This window comes from Simochromis diagramma, unplaced genomic scaffold, assembly GCF_900408965.1.
Source record: "Simochromis diagramma unplaced genomic scaffold, fSimDia1.1 OVJJ01000061.1, whole genome shotgun sequence".
Lineage (NCBI taxonomy): Eukaryota > Metazoa > Chordata > Actinopteri > Cichliformes > Cichlidae > Simochromis > Simochromis diagramma.
The window spans coordinates 1313571-1340185 of NW_024386945.1; the positions used below are offsets into that span (position 1 = coordinate 1313571).

Genomic DNA, 26615 nt, shown 5'->3' on the forward strand with positions numbered 1-26615 from the left:
AAATGTGTAGTATTCTTAATAGCCAGCAGGGGGCGACTCCTCAGATTGCAAAAACTACTGCAGAGATTGCAGGGATGTCTGTGGGAAACTTCTTTGGCTGCCTTCATCTATGAGCTTAGTGAACCTTTTCCTGGTCTCAATTGGTTGTTACTTCTTATTGAATCAATCCACCATGGGTTTTTTTGTAAATGATGGTCCAAGTTAGAGTAAAAAAGAAAAATAAAGCGTGGTAAGGTTAAGTTTCGACCGAGTTTGTGATGTGATGCTACCATATGAGTCTGCAGTGTCCCATGGTTGCTCATTCAGATCCACCTGTCATGTGAGGTTTCAAAACATCAAATATAGTGATGGTATAAATGCACAGCTCAAAGTTGCACAGTACTGAATAATTCAATTTAAATCACAAATATGAAGCTTTTACCAGAATTACTTTCATGATTTTATTATCTTTAATATCCAAAATATTACAGCAATCTCTCCAGTCGCATTGTTTTGAAAGTATTACAATCAGCCTTATGATTAAAGAAAGGGATTCGATTCCTCATAGACTTCATTAACAATACAATGTTGTGTATTTCAAACAAAGGCTAAGTCTATCATAAGCTCGCAAAACTAGATGACCACCAACCCTGCACCCACATGTATGCCCACCTTTAACTGAAAACAACAAACACACCTACTGACAGATGCTGGAAGTCTGTGTGAAAAACAGGAAATTGCAACGCAAAGAAGGCGGCACACGAAGGAAAAGAACAAAGCAAACACCTATCATAACAATGGAAAGATTGATTGCAGCTGAGTGTGTTTTGAGTGTATTATTATTTCTTCAGGAAAATATTTGCCTTCGACATACAACAGATGAGATGTCACTAAGCACGGTTTCAAAATAGTGCATTTTACATAAATCCATATATGTATATATTCAGTGGTTATCCTCCCGATTAGTCCCCTAAGGACTACAGTATGAAGAAAGCATTATGTAAACACAGGACCTTTAACACTGCTTCCTGTGGAAGGAACTATAGAAATGAACTATATATCAGTGCGATGCTTGTGCTGGTGGTGGGCGGCAGCTGTATTTACCAGAGGAGCCTGTTTCCTCTGATTTAATGAGCCTCTGGACCACTTCAGAGCTGATGTCACTGTTAACCTAGGAGCAAGAGTGGGATTTCGCCACCTGGTGATAATAGATAATGAACCATTAGAACAGTTTGTTTTGCTCTCCACATTCACTGCCTTTGTTTTGTCGCTGTAGGTGTAAATTAAAATGTGCTCTGCATCCAGACATCTATCATTTGGCACTAAAAATTTATGTGGGGATGTAGCTCATTGTATAGCATATATATATATATATAAAATCAGCTATCCAGCTGCTATTGGTGTCCCTGGGTGGGGACGATCTCAATTCATATATATATATATATATATATATATATATATATATATATATTGATCTAGTGGGGCAAAAAACTAACAAACACCCGAAATCTAAAAAGGAGACAGACCCTTGCCGAAGCTCATCCCTCTTTCTTGTAAGCCCCATTAATGACATGACCACAGGCAAACGCACCTGCTTCTTATGGAATCAGAAAGCCAACCCTGAATTCACGGCTTCACAGGGTTGAAACTCTGCTCTCCCTGGTGAAATTCCTCTGCACTAAACCCATTGCACCACCATAGCCTTTTCTGTGCACGAACTGCTTTGCTCTTTTTACTATTTTAATCTGCTTTCCTGAAATGATTTCTCTGATCAAGTGTATAAGATCTGTGTCCCTCACAGGCTACAAGCATGAAAACAAAGCCTCAAGGAGGTGCGCCAGTCTACTTCCCTCTCAGAGCACTTAAATTACACTGTGCTGAAAGGTTATTATTGATTTCTTTTGTCCAGTGATGACAAAACATAAAGTCTAATAGACTATTAAAGTCAGCCTGTGGATGTTTTTGGCCTTGATCTGCACAACTGAGAAAGCATTTATTTTGTTTCATTTGCCTTGAATGCAAGGATACGCAGCCTGAGGCATTATACAGTTCTTTCAGGATTTTCACATTAATGTATTGAAGGTGTTTTGCGAAATATAATTTGAGGATGTTAGGTAATACATCGAGGTATCAAATAAGGTATCAAATTGCTTGATGAGTAATGCAGAATATAAACCTTCTGTTTGTCAAGTCAGCTCCAGAGAACAAACACTAAAAGTCTAAAAGAGACTACAGAGGAGAGGACAGACAGTTGTACCACAGCCAGGAAGCCAGCCGCCCACTGGTGGAACACTGATGGTATTTTACCTTTGAAAAGAACAATGCTAGCCAAAAACCAACCCTGTAACTGAGTGGACTCCCAGTAACCAAACCAGTCGCACCTAAAACAAAGCAAAGCATTTAACTGTATCACTGTTTGGCATTTAAAAATAACATCCCCTTTCACTGTTCATCTTATAACAAATTTGTATTCTTAATTTATTGGTTGGAGTCAAATAACAATTTGAAGCGCATCGAACAAGAGCAAGTAACCTCTAGGGGTTAAGGTTAATATTATTACATTATTAAATTACAGTTTGCTCTGTGCATTTTTATAAATTACTAACAGTTATTTGTATGTTGAGTTTCATTGTGAGCGCTTCTCACCGTAGTCAACTCCACAGTTTCCAACAATTATTCAAGACTTCCAAAACTAAGGTGCTCAGCACTCACCCCATCTTACTGTCACTACATAACTTTAAAAACACTTAGACATTTAACAAGTTCCACAGGCGTTCAACTTTTAATGACTCTTGAAAACAAGTGTACAGAACAGTCAGTCCCAGGAACAAGAAGGACACGGCACACAAAGAACCAGCATTTTCTGAGTCTGCCCTCTTGCACGCCTGCTCCCCATGAAGCTACTTTACCACTCAGGTCGTGGCCCTCACCTGACTGGTTCCTGCCCCTGCAAATATTCCCTTCGACATTTATGCACTATAGCCATGGACGCTCAGTTGAGTTGTCACATAGGTGGAGAATAATCTAATAGAATATAGCATATACAAGTTACATACAGACACATACAATATATGTCATGCTGTTTTTTTTACAGTTAGGTCCATACATTTTTGGAGAATGGCCAGTTTTTTGAGGTTTTGCCTCGGTACATCACTACAGTGGATTTTAAATAAAACAATGGAGATGTGATTGAAGTGGAAAAACTTTCAGGTTCAATTCATAGACAGTTAATGCATTGCATTAACTGCTGGCTTGTTTAGATGTTTAAATGCCAGAGTCTAATCTGGCCTTCTTGTTCTTGAGTGCAACCATTACTTTTCACCTTGCTGTAAATCCTCTGCAAGTCCATTCATAGAGGCATCTCTTGTTTGTAGACGTTGACATTAATGCACCTACCACCTCGACCTGGCCAGATGTTGTGGAGTTGTTTTTTTTTAACCAAAGAAATAATTCTGCAGTCACCCACTTTAGCAGCCTTCTGTGCTCGTTCAGGCCTTTAGATGTTACTGAGCTAAATAGTGCGTTCCTTCTTTTAATAAATGCACCAGATTATTGATTTGGCCACTCATAAAGTTTTTGCTGTCTCTCTGATCCCCCACATCCACACCCACTAACACTGACATGTCTAAATGCAGTTTCAACACTTGAAACTGCATTTAGATCTTTTCTCTAGATCTTTTACTGCATAAAAGAAAAACAACAAGGAAGCAGGCCTCACCTGCCCTTAAAACTGCTTGTTGGTCAGTTGTCTAATTATTTTTGAGCCTCTGAAAATGGGCAGATATGTATAAAAATGGCTACAATTCCTAAACTAGACTTTGTTAAGACTTTTGATGTAAAGCTGAAAGACTACACTTCAATAATATCTTAATTGCTATATTTAAAACACGTTGATGGTACACAGGAGCAAGAATACAACAAATGTGCAAAAATGTATAGACAGAACTGTACTTAGGAGTTAGATACATGTAAATTAGTTGGAAGACTTAATTTTTTGTCTTGTTCATGATCTGTATCCTGATGTAACAGCCACTGACTCTTAATTTTTTTTAAGTTGTTTACTTAAGAGTTGCTTTACTGTGCTTTACTTTTAAGAGTTTACTGTCCAGGCAGAGACTTGTTAAAGTTTTTAACGTATTAAATTAGTTATTGCAGTGTGCTCAACGATCAGCTCATTTTCTAATGTAGATCTCAATACATCTTACATTTCTGCATGTTTTACAGTCTGCACAGCACACACATCTCTTACTAACCTATCACTGAGAGTCCTTGAAACACTGATGATTTAGGCTTATGTTATGATTACAAAGTGACATCCGCTGTGTATATTTCCCATGCCAAACACATCTGTAACTGTGCACTTCTAGCTAACCATAAAGAGGCTCTTTCCTGTTTGTCAAATCTATTTTTGCCCATCAGCTCTTTTATGTAATTTTCAGTCTTTTTTGTTCATCCAAGGGAAACTGAACCCCTTTTAGAGCAATGTGATTCAGACTTGCATTTGTATTTCATAAGCTGCATTTGCGGCATCTACTGTTTAGGTGCCAAAAATGGTTTCAGAACGGTATAACATCTTAAAATGTATTTAAAAGGCTAAATTAAGCATGCAGCTGCTTTGTCAAAGAAGCTTTTGTGAGCTGCTCATGTGTGCCCCGTTAAATTCAATTTGCAATTCTGAAGTGAGTGAATTTGCCAGTTCAGTGGTTGAAAAAATACAAAGCACGCTGTTGAAGTATTCCCATTATTCCAAAAACGGTGTACTTGTGTTCTGTACCTCAGTAACTGTCTCTTGATTCCAGTGGAGAGCTGTCAAACAGCCCCTCCTGTTTCAGAACTCCATTCACAAGTTCTTGTCTCCCTCTGCAGGACATCAGCAGAGCTCACCATTTACTTTTAGTTTTCTCTGGTCTCACTAGCTGTCACTGTAATACAAGCTATAAATTGTGCATGTTATGTTTCATCATTTATAGCTGGGATACGCGATATTTACACCAGATTTAATCTTTTTTAAGGTCATTTCCCAATCTGTGTTTCATCTGAGTCAAAGTGAGATTATGATTAAAAGTTGGTCATTTTAAGTTCTGCTAAATGGACATAATCAAAAGCATATTTAATTTAAATAAAACCATACTATTGCCAAAATGCATCATGTCTAATTATGGTCTTTATTTTTTATAGCATTTAAAGTTTTTCACCCACTAAACCCAATACTACGAGGAGCAGTTACTCACCTGAAGCCCAGGACACTGACTCATGTCTGAAAATATGAGTCTTCAAAGTGTCTGCAAGAGGATAAAGCCACCTTTATTCCACACAACTGTTGCTCAGCAGCTTCCACTGCCATATTTACTCATATTTTAACGCCATATCAATGCACCTGTGGCGTTTCATTTGCAGTTAACAAAATATAAATTTTGTGCTCAGTTGAGCTTGATGGCCTTTTTGTGAGGATGATCTCAGAGCGCTTTTTTTTTTTGGAAATAACACAAAAATGAGCTGAATGAAATGCCATGCTCATCATGTATTTCATTCTTAACCGATTTCACACAGTTGATCTGTATACACTCCAAACTCATTACACCATAGAGTGCTAAAGGGCACATTAGTCATCCAGGCATATCTGTGCGCGAGTGGGCCGCAGACGCCTCATGCAGAGAAGCCCACGTGCTTCTTTTTCACCCATGATGATGTCATATCCAGAGACTTCCTGAACACAAGGTTCATTCACACAGCCCTCCTCCCGAAACGGACCGAACACCAAACAAGCTATCTCCATAGCAACTGCAGCCTCGGGGTAGCATGTGAGTCCCCTTCTTGTTGTTATTTGTTATTTGAAGGAGGATTCAAAACTGTGTGTGTACTGTCCTCCCTCACGTGTGCCCGTGTAAATACCGCATGACATTCAAAGGGTCGAGTTCTGGATATTTTCATTCCGTATAAGCTATTAGCAAACATACAGAGTCTCCGATGAATAGGACTACATCTGTCCCTGGCGCAGGACAGGAAGGGAGTAGTTGATGAGTCACTGTCTTCTTTGGGTCTATTAATTTACAATTTTCCTCTCGAAAATGAAGAGACCGTTTTAGCTTATATGCCCAGAATATTTAAGGTTGATCAGAATCTAAATGCATGTTAAATTATTCATTCACTCCATTAATAGGAAAAGTGACACATTTAAACAAACACCATCATAATGTGTGGCGGGATTATTTATTGCTTCATTCAGGAATACAAAAATGGCATCAATAGTTTTTTTTATTATTTAATTTTAATTTTTTAGAGGCACAAAGGCTCAAACAGATTGATGACAATTCTCATCATAGAAAATTGAATAAGACAGTATTAATAACATTTCCATTACCATAGGATGTAAAATAAGACAGACAAAAATATACTATAAAACTACTATAGGTAAGGTTAATGTAAATCCCTTCAGATTAAAGATACATGGCAATAAAACAAAGACAACATATGTGTATTCTAAAGAAAAAGAGAGAAAATGATATATGACAACAAATTACTTCTCTTAACGCTTTATTTACTATTTACACAAAAGGGGGAAAAGGTGTTTCATACAAATTACATTCAAGAAATGTCAGATGCACTTGTACTGCACTGGCTCAATGAGAAATATCCTTAAATGATCAATATTAGCTTTACGAATATAACAAAATATAGTTATTTTCTATCAAATAGGTCCACATCAAGTGCTAACTCTTGCGACTCAGGCCTACATTTTACTTTAATGTATTTTTGCTGCTTTAGAGTTACATAACTGGCACTTTGTATTTAATGTACTACTGTTCACTCAGAATTACACTTAAACTTGTGCTTTTCTATTTAAGGCGAGATATATGAGCACATCGGTAATCCTGACTGTATAGCTATTTTGTGCTTATGTTTTATGGCAATTACAGAAAATAATTTCTATGCTCTTTGCATCTGCAAGCACAATAGTTCTGAATAGACAGGCAATTAGCTCCAAGCATAATGATGGCCATTGTGGATAAATTCAAAATGCAGCTATTCACAAAACAATACACAGTTTAAACTTTGGACATTTTGTTGCTGAGTTGTTATTACGATTTTAAAAAAAAGAACAAAATATCAAATTAAATCAAATGATCTCACTTTAGTTTGCATGAGTGAGACTTAAGTTAGATTGTTAGCTGCAATATTGGGAAATAAAACCTCAACTATTGTGCATGGAAATCATTTAAAAATGAAGCACACGTCCCCATAAAGCTATCTTGGCACCTGGATATAATTGAATATATACTATATGAATAGGAAACGGTGCATTATTCACAAATAATATATAAAAATAATAATAATAATAAACATTGAAATCCCATTCTGAAAAACAGTGCATATTAGGAGATGTCACAACAGTTCATTTGTATATGCTTAAGGCAGCAGTGTGCGCTTCACAAGAAAACTGCACTTAAAATGAGATGATCAACACGTAAGCTTTGGTCAATCTTTACATGTAAAAAAATACATACAAAAAGACAAAACACGCACTTTGTGCACAAAGGATGGAAAAAATGACCAAAAAACAAAGAACGTTGTACGTGTGATGACTTTACATCGCGACATTAACCTGTTGATGTCGTCTTTTATGATAAGGCAAACCGGTGCGGCTTTATTGTCTGGACATTATGGCTATGCTGTTTGTGGACTTCAACATTTTATGTTTTTTCTCTTTGGTTATAAACAGTGTTTCCACCTGAAAAACATCATGAACAACGTAAGGCACAATTTTCTGCCTTTCCTCAGTGGTGTTATCTGTTGGAAACCTGTCGGGTGTTGATGGCAGACATTACGGGTCAAATGAAATCTTCTGTTTGCCAAATGTTTATGGCAGGAAAACATCCAAAACAAACACAGCAGCCATATTTCTATCACCATGGGTAGCGAAAATAAGGAAGAGAAGGTCTGATTGGTAGTGGAAATGCGTCACCTCGATGGACTGCCCGTTAATGTCTGTCTGTTTGTTTGTCGGCGGGGTGGGGGGTAAGGGTATGTTGTCATTTCCTGCTGGAGTCCCTCCTCTATGTCTGACCTCTGGCCTGAACACCCGTCAGATCCTTTCTTATGATTTCATTCACTGTAAAGAAAAATAAAGACGGCGATATCAGACACTGACGCGATCAGTTTCACAAAGAAATTTCCAAATGGTAAGAAAACAATGCCTTCCTGACAACGTAAAACTTTGATAACATTGATAACATTCCTATTGGAAATATTCCTCAGTGAGAAAATTTACAGTCTGACTGATATCCTGTGAAGGGCGTCGATGGAGGGTAGACAAATGCTGCATTTATATAGAGTAACCTCTAGAGGTAGCAAGCAATTACTGGTTGTTGCTCAGCCGATTACAAGTGTGTGTAAACACACACCGACAGCAGAGGAAGGGGGTTGAAATGGAAACTTTCATGGTGTCACAGCTCTAAAAATAGGAGCACTGTGTGTGTGTGGGGGGGGGGGGGGGCATACAACTTGCATTCGAAATATTAATAAATACACACATAATAGTTGCAGTTGTTTATCTCTCTCAGCAGCACAGGTTTGAGTTCATGGAGTTTTGTTTTTATCTGCTGAGTAAAACAGCCAAATAGTAGAGACAAGGAAGTGTAACTACTTGCTGTATAGTCTTACTTAAACTTCCTGCCTGCTTAGGTAGTTCAGCGTTAAGAAGCTAGGAATGATGACTATGTGTAATATGTCACTGCTTCACAAATGCCATGCCGTCTGTGTTGAGCTGTGGTGTTTATCTGGCAGCCTGCTGTGTACACTCTGGCTCTCAGACATTATAGGCTGGTGCCACTGCTTCCACTATGCCCCGGGGAAGTCATTAGGACGGATGAGTAATAAAAGTATTTCAAAGAGGACCAAAAAAAGCTTCTTGCCTGTGACAAAGCCATTACAGAGCATATTATGCCTGTGATTCTGTAACCATGGTAATAGCCTTCATTTTAGGATTGGCTTATTGAACCGTTAAAATGTGATTATCCAGCTAGCGTAGTTCGTATAGCATATAGTTTTCTGCTAGAGTTTGTTTTTTTCATTCTTTTTTAAAAGGATGCTTCTGATTCTGTTTGACTTGGTATTCCTCATTAAATACACCTTAGTCAGATGTTTTATTTAGGAAATATGCCTCCTTATTAACAGGGTAAACAAGAAACCCACTACAGTCGTGAGCCAATTAGCTTAGCTTAGGGAATAAAAGCATGCTAACCAGTCACCTAAGCTGTCAGTCATTTTTTTTATAAGAACCCAAACAAGGAATAATATGTTTACTTGTGTCATTTATAAGGATACCCAACTTTCACACACATTTTTACCTTTAATTTCATGCCACTCGAATAAAAAACATGCTGGGTTTTTCTGCTTACAGCTGTTTGTAGGAGTCTTTCCTCTGATTTTATTAACTACCTGCAGCTTCGTGCGGTGCTACAGCAGCAGGATCCAGATAGTGAGACATCTGCATTTTTGTGTATGGCACAACAGTCATAATTTTCATGACTTGTTATTCCTAATACACAAAATAGTAAGTTGCAATATGTACTTTTTTTATGCCATTTACTGTTGCTATTAAAGTTGGTATTTCGGTGTCTGTGAAATCAGCAAATCATACATGAACCCAATAAAATGTCATCTATGAATGAAACATTTGAGTTATTATTGTGTTGTGGGAACCCAAGGTTAACATAAGTTGCCTTCTTTCTAACCTTACAGAAAATGACTTGCTCATGCTCATTGGGCTACATATGTAATAATTATCCATTGACAAGAATACAAAAAAGTTGATATATATTAAGCTGCCTCTGTAACTTCACACCTACGAATATGAAATATTCAAATCTGATTTTCTAACCAGTGTTAGAAAAAAAACTGTCATCTCGCTTTAGATAAAGATAGATTAACTCAGTTCAGCCCAAGTGTGTATGTTCCATTTCCATCTTTAATTTACATAGTGTCAAAGCTAAGGGTGCGACTACATTTAAGCTCATGTAAAACAATGTCTGACATTATCTCACCCACACAGCTGCACTTCTGAGCAGGCACAGAGCAAACCGAAGACCACAAAATATATTAGAAGCTAGGAAGAGTAGTGTTATGTTTTTTGGTTTGTTTTTCTGACTCGTTTTTGGTGGAGTGTTGTGTGGTTTTTAGGGGATACAAACTATAATTCTAATACAAACTTAAAGTACCTTTAACCTTAACCCAGTCTTTCTTTCTTTCTCTCAGCCTCTCCCTTGTCTTCCTTTGTGAAAGAGCAGCTCAGCGCTGAGTGCATTTTTTCAGCCAAAGCAGCTTCTGAGACTTCCAGCACTGCAGGAGTAGCCAAACTGGATGCTCTGCTGTCGTCACAACATCGGCCTCCCTGTTTATTTTAGTCTGTAGTGGAATTCCCTCTGACACCCAATGCCTTAAAGAAACTTTCATCTCTCCAGCAGTGCCACAGGATTTTTCCTGAGTATAAAACCAGCTTAGAGAAGGAGCAAGAGTGCCACAGAGGAGCGACATACAGTGGGGCTTTACTGATTCGAATGAAGGGTTGGCACACACTGGCAATTTGAGGCAGGCCTAGGGAACACTCAGACTAGTCTGTTCAATAGGTGAGTGTCTGGCTCCTGAGTTCTATACCAATGAGCTGGACTGTTTACCAACCAAAGGTGGGAAGAGAGGGGAGAGAAAGAGAGGGAGAGAAAGGGGAAACTCTGTACAGTAGCTGACTCAGTTGCCTGTTGTGAGCTGGAATGTGTGCGTTTGTGCATCTGCAAGTATCTGCATGTTCATACAGTGTACATGTTTGGACATACAGTATTTTTAATATTTTCATATGACCGAATCTATTTAAATGAAGCTCTTATTTCACTGCAATGACACTGAAGCTAAAAACACATCCACTGGAAAGAGAAAGTGGAGGGATCGGACTGACATCTAACTGCTATTCTAACTGCAGTTCTGGTGTGTCAGCACTTAGAGTGACAAGCTTGCATTTTGAAACAGCTCACACACACACACAGTGAAAAAACCTGCTCGCGAGTGTTATTGTTATTTTTCTTGACGCTGGCATGAAGGGACCGATTTGAATCTGATTTGCATGAAAACATTTTCTCCATAATTCATTTTCTGTTCCTATGAGAGTCCAACTGTCAGATTGAGCCTTAAGTAAAAAAAAAAAAAGAAGATTTTTTATAGGTGTTAAATCCTTTTTCGTTTAATACATTTTGTTGCACATTAGCATTCAGGAGCAGTTTGAATTAAAATAAATTACTCCCCCCCCTCACTTGTTACTAAAAAACATTTGCATTGCTGTATTCGTACCGCACACAGTGCAGACTGCAGATTTTCAGCACCTGAAAGACAAAACAAACAGAGGTTGTTTTGTCTTTCAGGTGCTGATGCAGCAGTTGGAGACCCAGCATGTCTGTTAGATTCATCCTAGACAGCATGTCTTTTGTCCCGTCTTCCTTCTCTCACCCCAACCAGTCACGCCAGCCGCCCCTCCCTGAGCCTGGTTCTGCTGGAGCTTTCTACCTGTTAAAAGGGAGTTTTTCCTTCCCACTGTCACCGAAGTGCTTGATCATAGGGGGTCATATGATTGCTGGGTTTTTCTCTGTATGTATTATTGTAGTGTCTACCTTACAATATAAAGGGCCATGATTTGGCACTGTATAAATAAAATTGAATTGAATAGACCTTTGTCGCCCCCCACCCCTTTTTCCTCTCTTTTTCTATTCCTCCGCCACCTTCTCCTTACTTTAGCCAACCTGGCCTTCCCCCCCATGTCTGCTCCAGCATAATACCCACTCTGATATTAATGCAAATAATAAATTAAAATAAATAAACAGAGAGTCTATAGTGCTCCTCTTGGCAAAGCAAATGTGTTTGGCACAACGAAGCATTCAGACCATGATTCTGCTTGCTAAAAATGTCGGACTGGACAGGTTTAAAAAAAACAAAAAACAATTCGCATTACCGTATTCGTATTGCACACAGTGCAGACTGCAGATTTTAAAGCTGTATTGTAGCATAATCGCATCTGGAAGGGCGCGATTGAGTCTTTAAGTCTTTCAAATGAGATGTAAGTGAGCTGAGACTAATGCACGTCCACCAGGCTGTTGCTATGTGCTTTATCTTTCCTGCGCTGATCTCTACCTGCTGGAACAATTTCACCTGCTCCACTGCCTCCAGGCTTTATTCCACACCCACCAAATCTGTCACTTTCAGCCTTTGTACGCTGTGCCAGTTGTTCTATTTTTTGCTCTGACAAACTATATGATATGTAGTAACTGATGGGGGTGATTCTTGACCTTTGCGGTTCATAACAAGGCAGGCTCTGACAGGCATCTTTCACCAAGTTGACTAGATAATGTAAATAAATACCAGTCAACAGAAGAACGGTCACGTCTGAATACCAGCAGAGGGCACGGGAACTTTTCGAAGGGCATAAAAATTCAAGCCCTCTGCATGGGAGAAATTAGAAGCCACACTTTGTAAGAGAACAAATATCGGGTTTTCATTCAACACTCGTCTCTGGAGTTGACACACTTTAAAGTCCCTCTGAGATGTGACAGTTACGGACCACAACAGTGTGACGATACCAGGATGTGGCATCACCTCTTTTTCAAAAATGACTATAGACTTTAACACATGGCTTGATGAGTAATGTTGACAATCTCACTTAGGGCTATAAAAGACTTTTTTACCTAACATAAATGAGTGTTATGCGGTCAGGATCAAACTTCAGCAACCTTCCACTCAAACTGGAAGGGATTTTTTTCTGCCTCACCTATCTTCTCACCCCCTAAAAATGTTTTGACTCTTGGGTAATCCCCCCTCTTTTTCTCACTAAATAGCAATGATGGCATGCGTAGGTGGCCTGTCATCTGCTGGGAGTGATAAGACAATGGCAGAGCAATTGAGCTACAAATGCTACATAAGGTTAATAAGGTTTTTACATTCAGGAATGGTGTGAACTTATAGAACTGGCATTGTCATATTGAAAATTGTAAAATCACTTGACGCTCAGATTAATAAAAGACAGTTTTTAATCCCAGGAACTGCAAGTAGTTTTCATGAGATAAAGGGTTAAAGTTAAACTCAAGCAGGGGCACCTGGGGAAAATGACTGACCGTCATCAGCTTTTGATGATGGGAGGATGAAAGAGGGCCCCAGTTTGACCATTTCTCTAACTCCTTGTTAATTCACCAGCTCACAGCCCTGTTGCTGTTTACTGTGGAGGAAAATCCTGCAAGTTCCATCCAAAAAACACAAATTCCATTGCTAGCCTTTTTTCTTCGTTTCATTTTTTCCATTGAAGCACGCACATGTGCAAACACACACAGCTCCTTCCCTTTTCCTGCGAACTACCCTCCACCCTCCTGCTATCTTACAGGGATCAGGCGGGATCTCTGGAGGACAGCAGCTGCAAATAGGAATTTCTTGTGCCAGATTGGCAGAATCCCGTGGTCGGAAAAAACCTAAACCTCTGGTGGGCTCCCCGACAGAATTGAGGGGCATAGGGCCAAGGAGAAATCCTGGCCAACTATAACAAACAAAAAGGCTTTCCCCAGTTCTCCCAGGCAGCACGTTCCACTGTTTGACAATGGTTGCCATGGAAGTTGTTTTTCACTTCATAACAGTGTCAACATGTCCAAGCGGTCAGCACAGTGACACTTTTTTCTCCCTCTCGCCCTGTCTTTAATGCATGAAAAAGCTCATTTCCTGATGTTTGCCAGTGCCAGATGAACCCCTACGACCAGCAGAATGAGCATTTTTGAATGGAGCAGAGCATTGACGAGCAAAATCTAACTTTAAAAACCACCCGGCTGACAAAAACCAAAGGTAAGAAAAATATTGCACCGCGTTCAGAGCTGCTCGTTTTATTTTAAAAGACAGCACGCTTTGGAGAAATTCTAAGGAAGAGGTATAACCTCATGCCTGCTGCTGGATGTGGCCTGACATTAATTTTGTCAGAGGGTAGTGGGGTTGACAAGCACAAGTATAAACATATGACTCACAATCCCTGTTATTTCCACCTTGAATGGAACATAACTGCACCTCCCAGCAAGGATTGTTTTAACAGTGCGAGTTTGTTCTGCTGGCTTTGTTCAGAGGAATACTATAACACACAGACTGGATCAGGATATGTGAAAAGGAGATACTGTAAATATCCTTGAATTGTTCTTGGGAAAAGTCATATCTTTGTTAGTGGATCTTATCAAATCGGAACTGCACCTATTGATCACGTCTGGCCCTGAATCTGGAGACTCAGACACAAGCTGCAATTGACCACTCACACTGAGTATAAAAGCATTAACTTACACTCACCATCATCTAGGTAGGCCTGGTCCAAATTCTCTTCCTTGACAGTCACTCGTCTCTGTCCATCTCCCGAAGCGTCCATCTGCCCCGTCCCAGCTGGAGTTCTGCCTTTCTGCTGCTGAATCACGGTGGGGTAGTGCTGCGGGTGGGTTACTGCTACCTGGGGGGGTGTGGGTGAATGGGTGGCAGCTGCCTGTGGGGAATAGCTATCGCAGTATATGATCTGCTGGTTGTCAGGTTGAGGCCCAGTAAGGGGTTGAGGTTCACCTGCTCGGATCAGGTGGTGGTTGGTGGGAGAGAACTGGATGATAGAGGGGTGTTGACCTGCATTGATTGGCCCCACAGACTGAGCCGGGGAGCCCGTGTGGACCAGGACCGATCTGTGGGGGTCAGGCATCATCCCTCCGGTCTGCCACATAGCAGGGCTGCCACTCAGACTCTTGCCTCCACGTGAGTACACGATGGCCGGGCTCTGCTGCTGGAAACGTGCATCCTGGTTTGGAAGGCTGGAGCTGAGGCGCTGGCAGGGAGCCATGCCAGAGACCAGGCCATTGTCTGGGTGGAGAATGCCACGTGGGTTATGGTAGTAGGAATGAGGAGATAAGCCCAAGATTTGAGGCATGGCAAAGCCCATGCGCTCTGCTTCATACTCATCTATAGGCTCCGTCTTAATGGATGGAGCTGAGGAGGGGGAAAAAATGAGTAAGATGGCTGTGAACAATACCACGAAAATCATTTACATATAATTCTTTAAAAACAGTACGTGGAAAAAAAGCATACCAAAAAGAGGCTGAGCAGCATTCTTACATGCCAGTGGTGTGTAGGTGAAATGCTGAGGCTGGCTGCGCTTTCTTTTGCCATTGATGACGTAGAAGTTTACTTTGACAGGATGGCAGACAGATGCATCCCGGTAGGGCGGCACCTCCACAAACAGCATATTCTACAAGACAATGCTCTATTATGTACTGAAAGTGATTCATTTATTTGAACTAATGGGTAGATATCCAGAATTTAAGTGTCATGTTTAATACATACAGGTTGGCTTTTGTCTTTATCCACCGTTGCTTCCATTTCCCAGATTTGCTGCCCATCTAGAAAGAAGGAAAGAGAAAGCGAAAACCTAATTACACTTAAGAACATGTGGTAATTAATTCTACAGGGTAAGTGAGGTCGATTGCTTCCAGATGTACTTGACAACGTGTAAATTTGGAAACCGGTGAAACTAAAACGATTGAGAAATGAATTTTCTTTCTTTTTCAAGTGTATTTTTGCTTATTTTATTTCACCAATTCAAACGTAGGGACGTGCATTATTAGACAAATCTACTGTATGTCCCCACGAGTCCCGTTTGAGTTACAGTTCACGTCGACAGAAAAGGCATCTTTGTGCTTGGAGATGATATCACTTTTGAAACCACTTCCTCTTACCCCACAACGCACGCCCAACGATAGAGGATCGGTAGGTTTACCCCAAACACACATGCAGCCTTCCATTGTTCGGAAAGACATGTGACTTTTGAACGTCCTGAGCCGACTAAATAGTAACGTAACAAGGTAAAACACCTTGGATTATATCTATGGCGGTAAAGGTTTACGTTATCTCACACTTCATCAGATTTAAATGCAGCTGTCATTTATGTGCAAAAGTTGAAAACAACATGTGCCTGCGAACGTAAACTCCACATGCCCCAACACATGACAGGACATGTGCTGCAGCGAGTTCTGTTTGGAGTGCAGTTGGGAAACCCTCTGTCAGATTGTGAATTAATAACACATGGCTAAAATGAGTCAGCAGGAGAAAAGGGGGGATTCCACGCATGTTGACAGCTTTTTTTCTTAGCTTTCTTTTTATGATCAACTTTCTCCACTGCTACAAAACGTGACCATTTCTGCTTTCTTGGCATTTCTATTTGTTTGCATTTTGTTGCAATTCTACTCCAAGGGATACCCCTGACTGCGTGTACTTTTGGAGATAATTGCATGTGGAGGGGGGGGAAAGGGGGCAAGGAATGGAGCTGGAAACAGAGAAAGAAAATTTACTTGGACAGAGAAGCTTTCCTTCTCTCCGTACAGCTTTCCCTGTCCAAGCACAGGAGTCAGGGGAGCTCCAGCCAATAGCAGCTGAGGGATTCAGAGGGATTTCACAGCCTCACTGATCCAGAACTTTGTGTCATACACAAACTCTTCAAAACATCGGCAACCCCTCTTTGTAAGATTTCTTTTTCCATCTCTGTATTACTATCCATTGCTGTTGTTTCATAACACAGCAGCAGGGAACCCCAAAGAAGAAGAAGAAGAAGGAGGAGAGGAGGGGAAGCACCTGCGATGTGCATGTCCAAGTTTTATTTTAGGTAGCCTGTAGATTTAAAAATACAGCATTGATGCCATTTAATCAAAATAAGGGAAACCCAGAACAACAGAACTTCTGACCTTTGACCTAAGACAAGAACCATAAAAGCTCCCAATCATAGTACAAATGCTTCAGGCTGGCGTAAAAATGTCAGAAGGCAAGAAAAATTACTGCACTTCCTCGCTGCTAAAAATAAATCCTTTTGTTCCGTCCATTTGTTTCAACAAATAAAACAAACTTTTATGTGACACCATTGATCAAATAACGAGAGGCCCGTGTGACTGATAAGACATGAAGGTGAGGGAGAAAAGGTCAAAAGGAAGTCAGGCAGCAGCGTTATCCTTCAGATCATGCAAATAATTCACGCAGATTCATCTATTAAATGAAAGCGAAGACACGTAACAGCTATGACCTCGTGCACAGACACGGCCAATTATGACTCATTAGTTGTCGTTCGTGTCGTGTTGTTACTGTCACACAATGTTGTGCAACAGTGGAATTGACAAATCGACAGACACCACAAAGATTTTATGAATTCAGTCACTGATTTGGTTTGAAAGCAAAGCATGTTTTTGGAATGCCGCTTACCCTGTGTTTTCTCCATAAAAATGACCTTGGAATCGGAGCTGAAGTTCTGCCCAGTCAGGATCATCTGCTGGCCACCCAGAACAGAGCAGCTGTCCATGTCCTGCTTCTCAACCATGGGAAGCTCGTGAGCTGAACGCTGAGCTGCAGGGACACACAAAAGGGTGGCGTGTAACATTTACTGCCTTTCTACTGGTGTCACTTTCTCCAGTGTGTGGATTTTCTGTTTTTCTTTGTTTTTGTGAACATCTTTGCTTTCTATGCTGTTACTTGGACGCTATGCAGCAGGTATTGGCAGTTTTCCCCAGCTCTGACATATCACAGACTACATAACCAATTTTTAGTCATAGCCCAATACTGCAGAAAAGGGAAAAAAAAGCATGTAACAGATGATCTGAAAGTTCACTATTGATTTCTCACAAATGCAAAACAACTCATTACCAAGAAGTGACAGTGTTTGGCACTAAACATTTGATGCTGAGTCATTCAACCATCTCACCCAGTGCTTTCGGTTTTAATCAGCCGAAGCTTAAAATCAGTCAAATCACAACCTGCAAGAGCAAAGGGGAGTTGTTGCTGTCTGAGCCCATTTACAATCAAGTACCGCACAGACACAAAGAACAAAATAAAACTAACACCGAAAAGAATGATGCAACCTCTAAAAAACTGTAAATGTGCTGTGCAGTCAAATCATTCAATCGGACAAATATTTCCAGTTGATTGAAATATGAGAACCGAATTGAACGTTTAGATGAGGCCGATACAAAAATGCATACAATGCTCAAACGTGCGGAAAGAAATACACCTGCTTAACTGGAAATGGACATGTTATGTAATATGTATATGTTAAAGGGAAACAGATAATATTCCCGTAGCCATCAGCTTTGTATTCATTTATTCATCTTTTTTTTAAAAAAACAAGACAGTTCCTCACTGGTGCCCTATTGTCATCAGTTCAGCCGTATCTCCTGTTCAGCTGAATCTCCACATTTACTGATGGGAACTGAGCTACTGACAAACACGCCGCTGACCTTTAAATCGGCCGGTTCAACCTACTACACTGCAAAAGGGTAGAACAAAGAGGATGACACAAGCAGGTGCCTCATCTCCTCAAACACCCCATCACTGACCCTCTGCTTAACAATACGCCTGACAGATGCAGCACAGGTGTTACTGTGCGCTGCTTTACGCTCGATTGGTTTTCACATACAATGATTTTTCAGAAATTCACCTTTTAAAAAGAAGAGGTAGTAACTGTTGTTTCTCCCTATCTGTGATCCGCGAGCAGATGGAAAAAAATACTTACAACATAATATTGTATTCTGCATCATGACTTTTTACAATGGCAGGAGCATATTGCACGCAGATGGTGCAACACTTGACCAGGGTGTTGATTAAAGCCAGATAAAGGCCCTTCTTGTTTGAGTTTTGATTACACCAGGTGCTTTAATAACACTGTGTACACATTCGCTGATGTACCCAAACACAGACTTTACTACTGTGCACATACAAACAGGTACACAGACACTGACACATGCTGTGCCCACCAACTGGATGGAAGCCCTGGTAGCATAAAGAGGTCTTTCATACTATCAGGCAAGCTCCAAACTCATTTGAATGTGGGTTCTTTTTTTATGTTTGTTTTGTATGAAGTTTTGTTAACTCTTGAAAAGCAGTTTGACCTCAATGGGAAGCGCACATGCTGAAATTCAAAAAGCTCATGGTCTATCAGGACGATATTAGTAGTTACAATAACGCAAAAATAAAACATATTGTTAAATGTAATCGTGTGCAGCTACTTACAGCACTCAATGGGATGTGAGGCCACCTGGAGAGAGACGTGCTGTCCTCCGGGCTGAGGTATGTGCACGCGAAACACAAGTCGGACTCTGGTGTTTTTCCGACCGACGTCCGTCTCGCCCTTCCTCAGCTCGATGTCGGCGTTCCTGAGCTTCAGGATCCCAGCACAGTCGATGCTGCGACGAGAACGAAATGTTCAGAACTTTAATATTTAAAACATTAGACAGATCTGGGGTTTAAAAGTGGACACTATGCTTATCTCACATTGCTTTCATGTTGTTCTTTGGCTCCAGCGGGATCTCGAGGACTTTGGTGCCGTTGATAATCTTTTCGAAGCTGGTGGTCGTAACTGTTTTGCCAGTGATGCGGTGGACTTGGTAAAAGGCATGAGGCTTGAGGATGCGCTCGTCAGCTGTACCGATAAAAATCTGCAGGCCAAGAGGCTCCTTGCCTCTATAGCCATGTAACTGTAAACGAAGAAATAGCACTCAGTCATTTTCTTTTCTTTTTTTAACTTAAAGCATCCTCTGGAAAGCAAGGAAGCAGAGATACAGTACGAAGGAAATATTTCAGTCACGTTTAACTGGTTGTGCTTCTCCATAACCGCTTTCTCTAACTCTGCATTTCCAGATGTTGCCCCCCCCCCTCCAGTGATGGCAAATCTGTGTCAGACCCACGTGCAAACACATGAGTCTTTTTTCTGCAGCCTTGAACGGAAGCCAGCAGAGAGCTCAAATCCTACGGCCTTGTGCTTGTTCTTTCCGATGGGATGAAGGATTAAGCGGGGATTCTATCTTTTAAAGTTTAGCTGAAATGACAAGTACCATATTGATTAAACCGTGAACATGAAAAGACCGAGATGCTACTTTTAACCTGTGACTGCCTCCTAAGGAAACCTGCAAAAACCACAAAGCATCAACTTGCATCTAAATGCTGTTTTTATGCAAACTGTGTAGTGCATAACCTTTATCATAGAGCACAACCATGAATTGGATTGTGGGTAATGGAAAAAAAAAAGGCTTCGGGTCCCTCTGCCATTAGCCTGCAACACGCAAAGTTAATTTAAAGTTGTTTCGAAACATAATTTCCATTCAAAAGAGCTCCGTTTAACTGCGGTCAGGGGAAAAAAATCAACTTGTTTGAAGAAATTATCATCTCAGTGGATGCAACTGTCAGGCTTGACAGCAGCTGCTCAGTGTGAACAGAAGCTATGGCAACATGAATGAGCATGCTCCCCTCCAAACAGAAGGAAGCTGACTGCAAACACTCAAAAGGCCATGTGAGCAGCCGGCCAGTTGTCATGGCATTGGCAGGACCCGTGAGTCATGACAGAGCGCAGTGTAGGAAAAGTAAAGTGGAGGGCAAGAAGCTTAGAGAGAGGCAAAGAGAAGAAGAGAAGGAGGGAGGGGGGGACACAGAGAGTGAAAGAAGGGCAGAGGAAGGGAAAGAGGAGGTGAAGGAGTGCAACCGTGGCTAGCCAGGCCTGACCATCTGATTGGCCGGGCAAAGCAGGCAGAACTGACCTCAGGGTGAGGCCTTTGGGGATGGGCATAAAATGGAAAAGAAGCATTAGAAGCTTAATTTCCACAAAGTCCCCACAGTCACAGACAAACACAGCAGTGAAATGTTGCCACAGTAACACAAAGAAAAGGAAGTTGTATCTATTTATGGACCCCAGCTGTAACTGTGTCAAGGCTAATTTTAAAGTGGATATTTGAATCTTATTTTGTGACTAGAGAACAACTAAAATATTAGTATTTTTCATTTTCGTCTGCAATCGTTATAACCACAGGCCGTATTCAGTTTCTACACATAGGGGCTGAACGCTTCGATACTTCAACGCAGCTAACGCAAGAACCACACAGTCAAAACCTCTTACACTCTGTGTAAGAGGAAGTCAGAACAGCATGAGAACAAATATGTACATGTGGTTAAAACCATACGGCGAAGGTGCACTATTGCAGACTATTTTAAGCTTTAACACCAAAAAGAAAAAAAAAATCTGAGAGTTAGAGTTGATGAGTGACCCGAGGGTTGTCCTGAGTGTGCACCCTGGTTTCAATGCGTCATTTTTCTGGGGTTACAGCAGCTATTTCAATTTGTTTTAGAAAGTGGAAAAAAAAATGGAGAGGTGCCATGACAGTAGCCACAATAACTAACACAGACTCATTTTCATACAGATGACCCCGGGCAACAATACCACCACTACCGCCGAGTGTATAATGAGTAGGAAATACTATTACACGCAAGCCCTCCCACCAGGGTTGCCTGAGGCTCTCGAGCTGGACGGCTAATTTAAAGCGGAACTGTTACTAGTTTCCTTATTCCTTACTTTGCTGTTGTGTATACTGTCACAGCGGTGGACGATAACAGAATTCAGACTGCTCTAGAAACTGTTCTAGGCACTTTTTTCTATGCTTGGTTCTGTATGATGTCAGTTAAACGGACACCTGTAATACAACGATTTGAGGCACACAGCTCTGTATGTGAACACAGAATCTCCACCCGTGTTCAAACCTCCTGTTTACAAGGGCCAGCCAATCGGAAGAAAGTTGGCAGACCAGTATAAGAAAAATAAGGATTAGGTTTAGCTGTGAATCATTAGACTACTGAAGTAGAGCCCAAAATATGGGAATGGAAATAACTATGAATGTGCACTTTTATGAATAACCCTGACAACATGACTTCATATGGTTATTCACCAAAGTAAAAAACAGATTTATTCATATTTACTGATTTAGTACTTAAAAATAAATCATAGGCTTAAGAATTTTACTGAATTTTTTATAGTGATGCTTTTGGCCATACCTGCACAACAGGATGTCCTCCCGTGGGGGCTTTGACTGCACCCCTGCTTCCTTCTGTTTCATAGTGAGCTCTGTGATGTGGTTTAGGCTGCACATCAATGTGCAGTTCATACTGGTCGGTGCGACGAGGAATCGGCCACTCCAGCGGTGGGAGAGAAGCCACAGGGATGCTGCAAAATATTAATTATTCATAAAGTTATAGAATTATTGCATAAATAAACACACATGGAGAGTGGGAGCTTATCGGACTGAAGCCTCACTTCATTGCCAATTTACCTGCAGAGGCTGGAAACCAAAGGCTTGGGCCAGACTGAAGGAATAACAAAGAAAGGCTCTGCAGCAGGTTTGGTCTTTATGTCCTGATCACAGGACACCATGTAGTTCCCATCACCATGATTCTCTGGATACAGAGTGTAAACCTGGTTGGATGTCTTCACTATTTTAGTGGGAACCAGGTTTGGATGATTGGTGCCAAAACCATTCATGGCATCAGTAAGGCTGGTGTGTGTATAGTGGGCGCCTATGTTGTGATCTTCATGGCCGTTATTGGGGGAAGGACTGCGGGACCGGTGCCCAGGGATTAATCCTGGGTTTCTGTACATGTCGTAGGTGCGTTTTCCCTGTGGGGAGGTGGAGCGAGAGCCTGGTCTTGGTGAGGGAGAACGGGGTCCGAGGCCGTCGTCACCTAGGCTGGTGTGAGGAGAGGTGCCCGGGGAGGTGCGAGGGGAGCCAGTGTGGATGTTCTGCAATCGAGGGCAGAGATCTCCAGGGTTCTGCGCACTGCTTGGGGAGACGCAAGGTGACGCCCAGGGAGAATAGTTCTCAGAGTGCCAGCTGGTGGAGGAATTGCTGCTGGCAGGACTCAGGCACTGGGGCTCACGGTAGGCAAGGTTTTCATGGCCCGGGACAGTAAGGGTAGGTCTGGGGCTAATGTTTAGATGGTGGTTCTGCAGAGAGTCCCGACCATGACTGTAGTGCTCACGTGAGGGGGTGATTTCAATGCGAGGGCTCAAGGCTGCAGGTCGGGTACTGTCCAGGTAGTTTCTGGCTTCCTGGTTCTCGTATCCTGTGAGAACTTCGATGTGCTCACTGTAGGCGGGGCTGCACGACTTGATACCATAGGGTGAGGTCTCCTCCAAGGGGTAAGCCTGCTCAGATTCAGGACTGAGGACTTTTGGGGGTCCAAGGTTGGAGTCATCTGCAGGGAACAAAATGTTTACATTTATTACAATGCACACATTTGAAAGAGAAACGGGCATATGTTTGTTTTTAAAGAAAAGCTCATGTTTTTCTTTACCAATATCACTCAATGAATGAATGAATCTTAATCAAAGACGTGTTTCTTTTCAAAAACAGCAGGTTATTTTTAGCTCAAGTATACATTTATCAGCTGAAATATTGACTTTTTTTTCACATGGCGAGTCGTCAGAATCCTCATTGCGAAGTCAACTTTACTTCCTCATTTTTCATTTCATTCACATTAAGCAACTTTAAAGGCCTCGCTAGTGGTCAACACAGCAGAGAAAGAGAAAGGCAAGCCAACTCAGAGTGCCAAAAAGAAAAGTCTCGGACAAACCTTGGTGCCCCCCTGCAAAGTCACTGCACGGCGGCTCATATTCAAACAGGTACTCAAACTGCAAATCCTCATCGGGGCAGCTGACTCGACTGAGCTCTTCCACCAAATCTTTTTCGTCGTAAAAGGAGGTCATCTGTCTATTTTTTTCCTAACTACTCCTCTGAGTTCACACGAAGCGGCAGGGACGTGGACGGCGAATTGCGGTGTAGATGTGGATTTGGGGAACCTGTTGTCAATTCATGCATCGGTGAGCAGCAGAAGGTGAAGCGCACACGTTTCCTGTTCAGTTCGCCGCGGTTATTTTCGTACGGAGGCGGGTCTATTTACACACTGAATACAAACTCTTTATGTTCATCCCCGAGAGTCCGATCACGCCTTCTCTCTATGCTGATGCGTCAAACAACAAAAAGCGCAAGTGCAGTTTGGACGTGAATTAACTGCTCAGATCAAACAGAATACTGATTTGACGGGCTACACAGCCTGTTGCTGCCCCCGGGTGTTTGACATGGTGACATAGCAGGGTGCCGACTATGTTCGACACCTGTCAAGCTGAGTTACCATTAAAACGCGGTTGTGCATCGCTTTTGCGTGGACTTAGATTAAAGAGGATAGATGGCTGAAAATATAAACGTTTATTTTATCTGATGCATTATCTCGTCAAACAATAAATCCTGTCCCGAACTGGATTTCGTAGTGACGTACTGTTTTATTGTCACTGAAAACCCACGGGTTCTCCTGAGGGTATCCCCGGATTTACGCACGACGCAGCACACATACCAGGGCGTTCCTTACACCGATAGCATGTGCTCTGTCAGCAAAAAGCTAAACAACGGCAGTAAACTTTAATTTTTCTGATCTCGTTGGTGGTGTTATATAGAAATCACAACTTTATTAAATCGTTGATTATAGGCTTATTTGTTTAAATCCTTAATGAAGACGGAAAGCGTGTATCCCTATCAGAGAAGACGATAGCATCTTCAAGTTTTCATTAACTGATGAGAAAATCAATCTCTGCATGAGCCTATCAGTCTTTGCTACGTTGCATTTGGTAGACTTGTGCAGAGTGCCCTTCTTTCTCCCGATCAGCATCGTGCAATCCAACAAGTAATTCTTAATGGCAATCAAAACTTTGTAGGCGACCGTGATTTCAAAAGCACGCGCTGTATGCTGATTTAAAGCGCCATCCCAACATCCCAGCTGTCTCCGAAATGTTAGACAGACAGCCGACAAATGACTGCAGCATTTCAGGCATGAACACACTAGTTAACACTAGTCTATAAATTAAAAATCAAATGGGTTGATTACCAGATAATCACAACACTTCAGCAGTACCTTGATCCATCGACCTCATGGTGTGGTACTGTGCCAGCCTCCAAGTCTCTCTGAACATCTGGATACAAAAAACTGGAAACAGGAATGTAAAAAAAAAAAGAAAAAGAAAAAAGAAAGAAATATCTGGAAAAACTAGTGTCCTCTAATAACCATAGCAGAAGAAACTCTTCGGTTAAAATGCTGAAAGCGGAGTAAAACAGGAAAGAAAAACTCTGTAGACGTTCAAGTTAAGGCTGCGACACGGCAGCTGCGCGCAAACTCCTTTTCTGTTCAAAAACATGCGGCCGCATCAGCAGTGGCTCTGGTATGAAGCCCCTCTTCCTAGAGCTCTATAAGGATTACTTGAGTATCGAGAGCGGCTTCCTTCCCCGCTCTGGGTGTTTATAATGGTCCAATGCTGTAAAATAACGGGATTCCCTCAGTGTTTCCTCCTGTTTGTGCGGCTTTGCCATGGAAACCTGGAGCTGGTCCATGTCGGAGACTCAGGGCTTTCCTGCAAAGCCCCACACTCAGGAATCCATGACGTCTCCAGCTCCTGCGCCAAGGCATTTCTGCGGTTCTCTCAGACAGTAGCACACAAGAACCTCATTGTGGGTATGAAGAAATTACTGTAGGACATTGTAGGAAAGAGAGAGAAAAATGAAAAATAGCTCTGAAGTCTAATCACAGGCTACGCTACGTGAAATTTACTTAACATAGTTCACCCTACTCATTCTTCTACAGTTCAGTTTGAACTATGAGAGACCAGGCAGTAGTAAGATGTAGCTTTTTGGAGCAAAAACTAAATCCTTTTTTAGGCTATGGCTAATTTTGAACATGGAATATGGAGAATTCCATTGCTTCCATTGTGGGAAGACGTTACTACCCATTTCCATTTTAAAATGGAAATCTGCTGCATCTTCTAATACTTGGCTGGAAAAAATCTGAACAAGACCAGGACATAGCGTGTCCCCAACAGACCTGGAGACACATTTATAATTCATATAGAAGTTATATAACCCAGCATTTGAGGAGAGGAAGAATAATGCTATTTTGGATTTAACTGAGCTAAAGATTTGTTATGTATGAAGGTTTCTGCCAGACATCTAAATCACAGGCTCACTTCTTCATTCCAAGAAACTTCATTCACTGCATTGTGGAGGGAGATCACCTGAGGTCACAAAGACATGGGACTTTACATTGTAGACTTCATCTTTTTACTCCCAGACGTGATCTTTTTGGAATAAATCACAAAATAATGAATAGGAATGATATGTCACACAGCACAGTTTTTCTCGTCTCATAAAACTTAAAATCGCACTCTTGGGAATTCAGGAGGGGGGGGTGGCTCATCTATCTACCTGCTGAGGTTTCCAGCTTCTGAACAAATACTGACAGAAAAGTTCAGGAAGAATGGTTCTGAAGTTTTATCGTCATAAATCACCCCTAGCAGCAAAAGGTCTTTATTTTTCATTTGGACAGGAGAGAAAAAGTTTACGTTGTAGATCAGTGCTCCTGCTAAACCGCTACTGTTTCACGACCATATGTGATGAATTGCGATGTTTTTAAGAAGCTGAAGTTTATCCAGAATATATTTGCATAATTAAGAAACTGGGAATAGAACATTAAGACTTTCACATATTGCCCAGGAGAGGAAGACATGCTGAATAAGCCATCGAGAAGAGCCAAGTTAAACTATACATTACCGTGTCAGTGCCAAGAACTCAAGCCTACTCTGCTGCATTAAGTGTAGTGTGTTACTTATGACATCTCTGGAGTTTGTATGTATGTTCAAAATACCCCCAAAATAAAAATTTGCCAGAAAAACTGAAGTTTTTAAACTATTTCATTGTACAATGTACTACTTT

General features: G+C 41.3%; 1 protein-coding gene across 4 annotated transcripts; it reads right to left on the minus strand.

The window, feature by feature from the left end:
• Positions 1 to 6170: 6170 nt before the first annotated feature.
• On the minus strand, positions 6171 to 25325 carry nfatc2a (nuclear factor of activated T cells 2a). 4 transcript variants are annotated; one of them, XM_040038008.1, is made up of 10 exons: positions 24769 to 25325; positions 22137 to 23058; positions 21862 to 22030; positions 19318 to 19520; positions 19057 to 19229; positions 17257 to 17397; positions 15355 to 15410; positions 15100 to 15259; positions 14320 to 15000; positions 6171 to 8089 (listed from the first exon to the last, which is right to left on the minus strand). In XM_040038008.1, exons 1-10 carry the CDS (start codon positions 24824 to 24826, stop codon positions 8034 to 8036), a joined length of 2619 nt encoding a protein of 872 aa, XP_039893942.1. In that variant the 5' UTR covers positions 24827 to 25325; the 3' UTR covers positions 6171 to 8033. The 4 variants fall into 4 exon arrangements, with proteins under 4 accessions (XP_039893942.1, XP_039893941.1, XP_039893940.1 ...); XM_040038007.1 differs by lacking the exon at positions 24769 to 25325 and adding an exon at positions 23437 to 24716 and having other exon boundaries at positions 15127 to 15259; XM_040038006.1 differs by lacking the exon at positions 24769 to 25325 and adding an exon at positions 23437 to 24715 and having other exon boundaries at positions 14326 to 15000.
• Positions 25326 to 26615: the final 1290 nt, after the last annotated feature.

Coding starts and splice junctions, on each gene's coding strand:
- nfatc2a (XM_040038005.1), bottom strand. CDS start 23,569: ATGACCTCCTTTTACGACGAAAAAGATTTGGTGGAAGAGCTCAGTCGA. Junction 23,059..23,436: donor CTTTGCAGGGGGGCACCAAG/GTTTGTCCGAGA, acceptor TGTTCCCTGCAG/ATGACTCCAACCTTGGACCC. Junction 15,411..17,256: donor TTTTATGGAGAAAACACAGG/GTAAGCGGCATT, acceptor CCTTCTTTCTAG/ATGGGCAGCAAATCTGGGAA.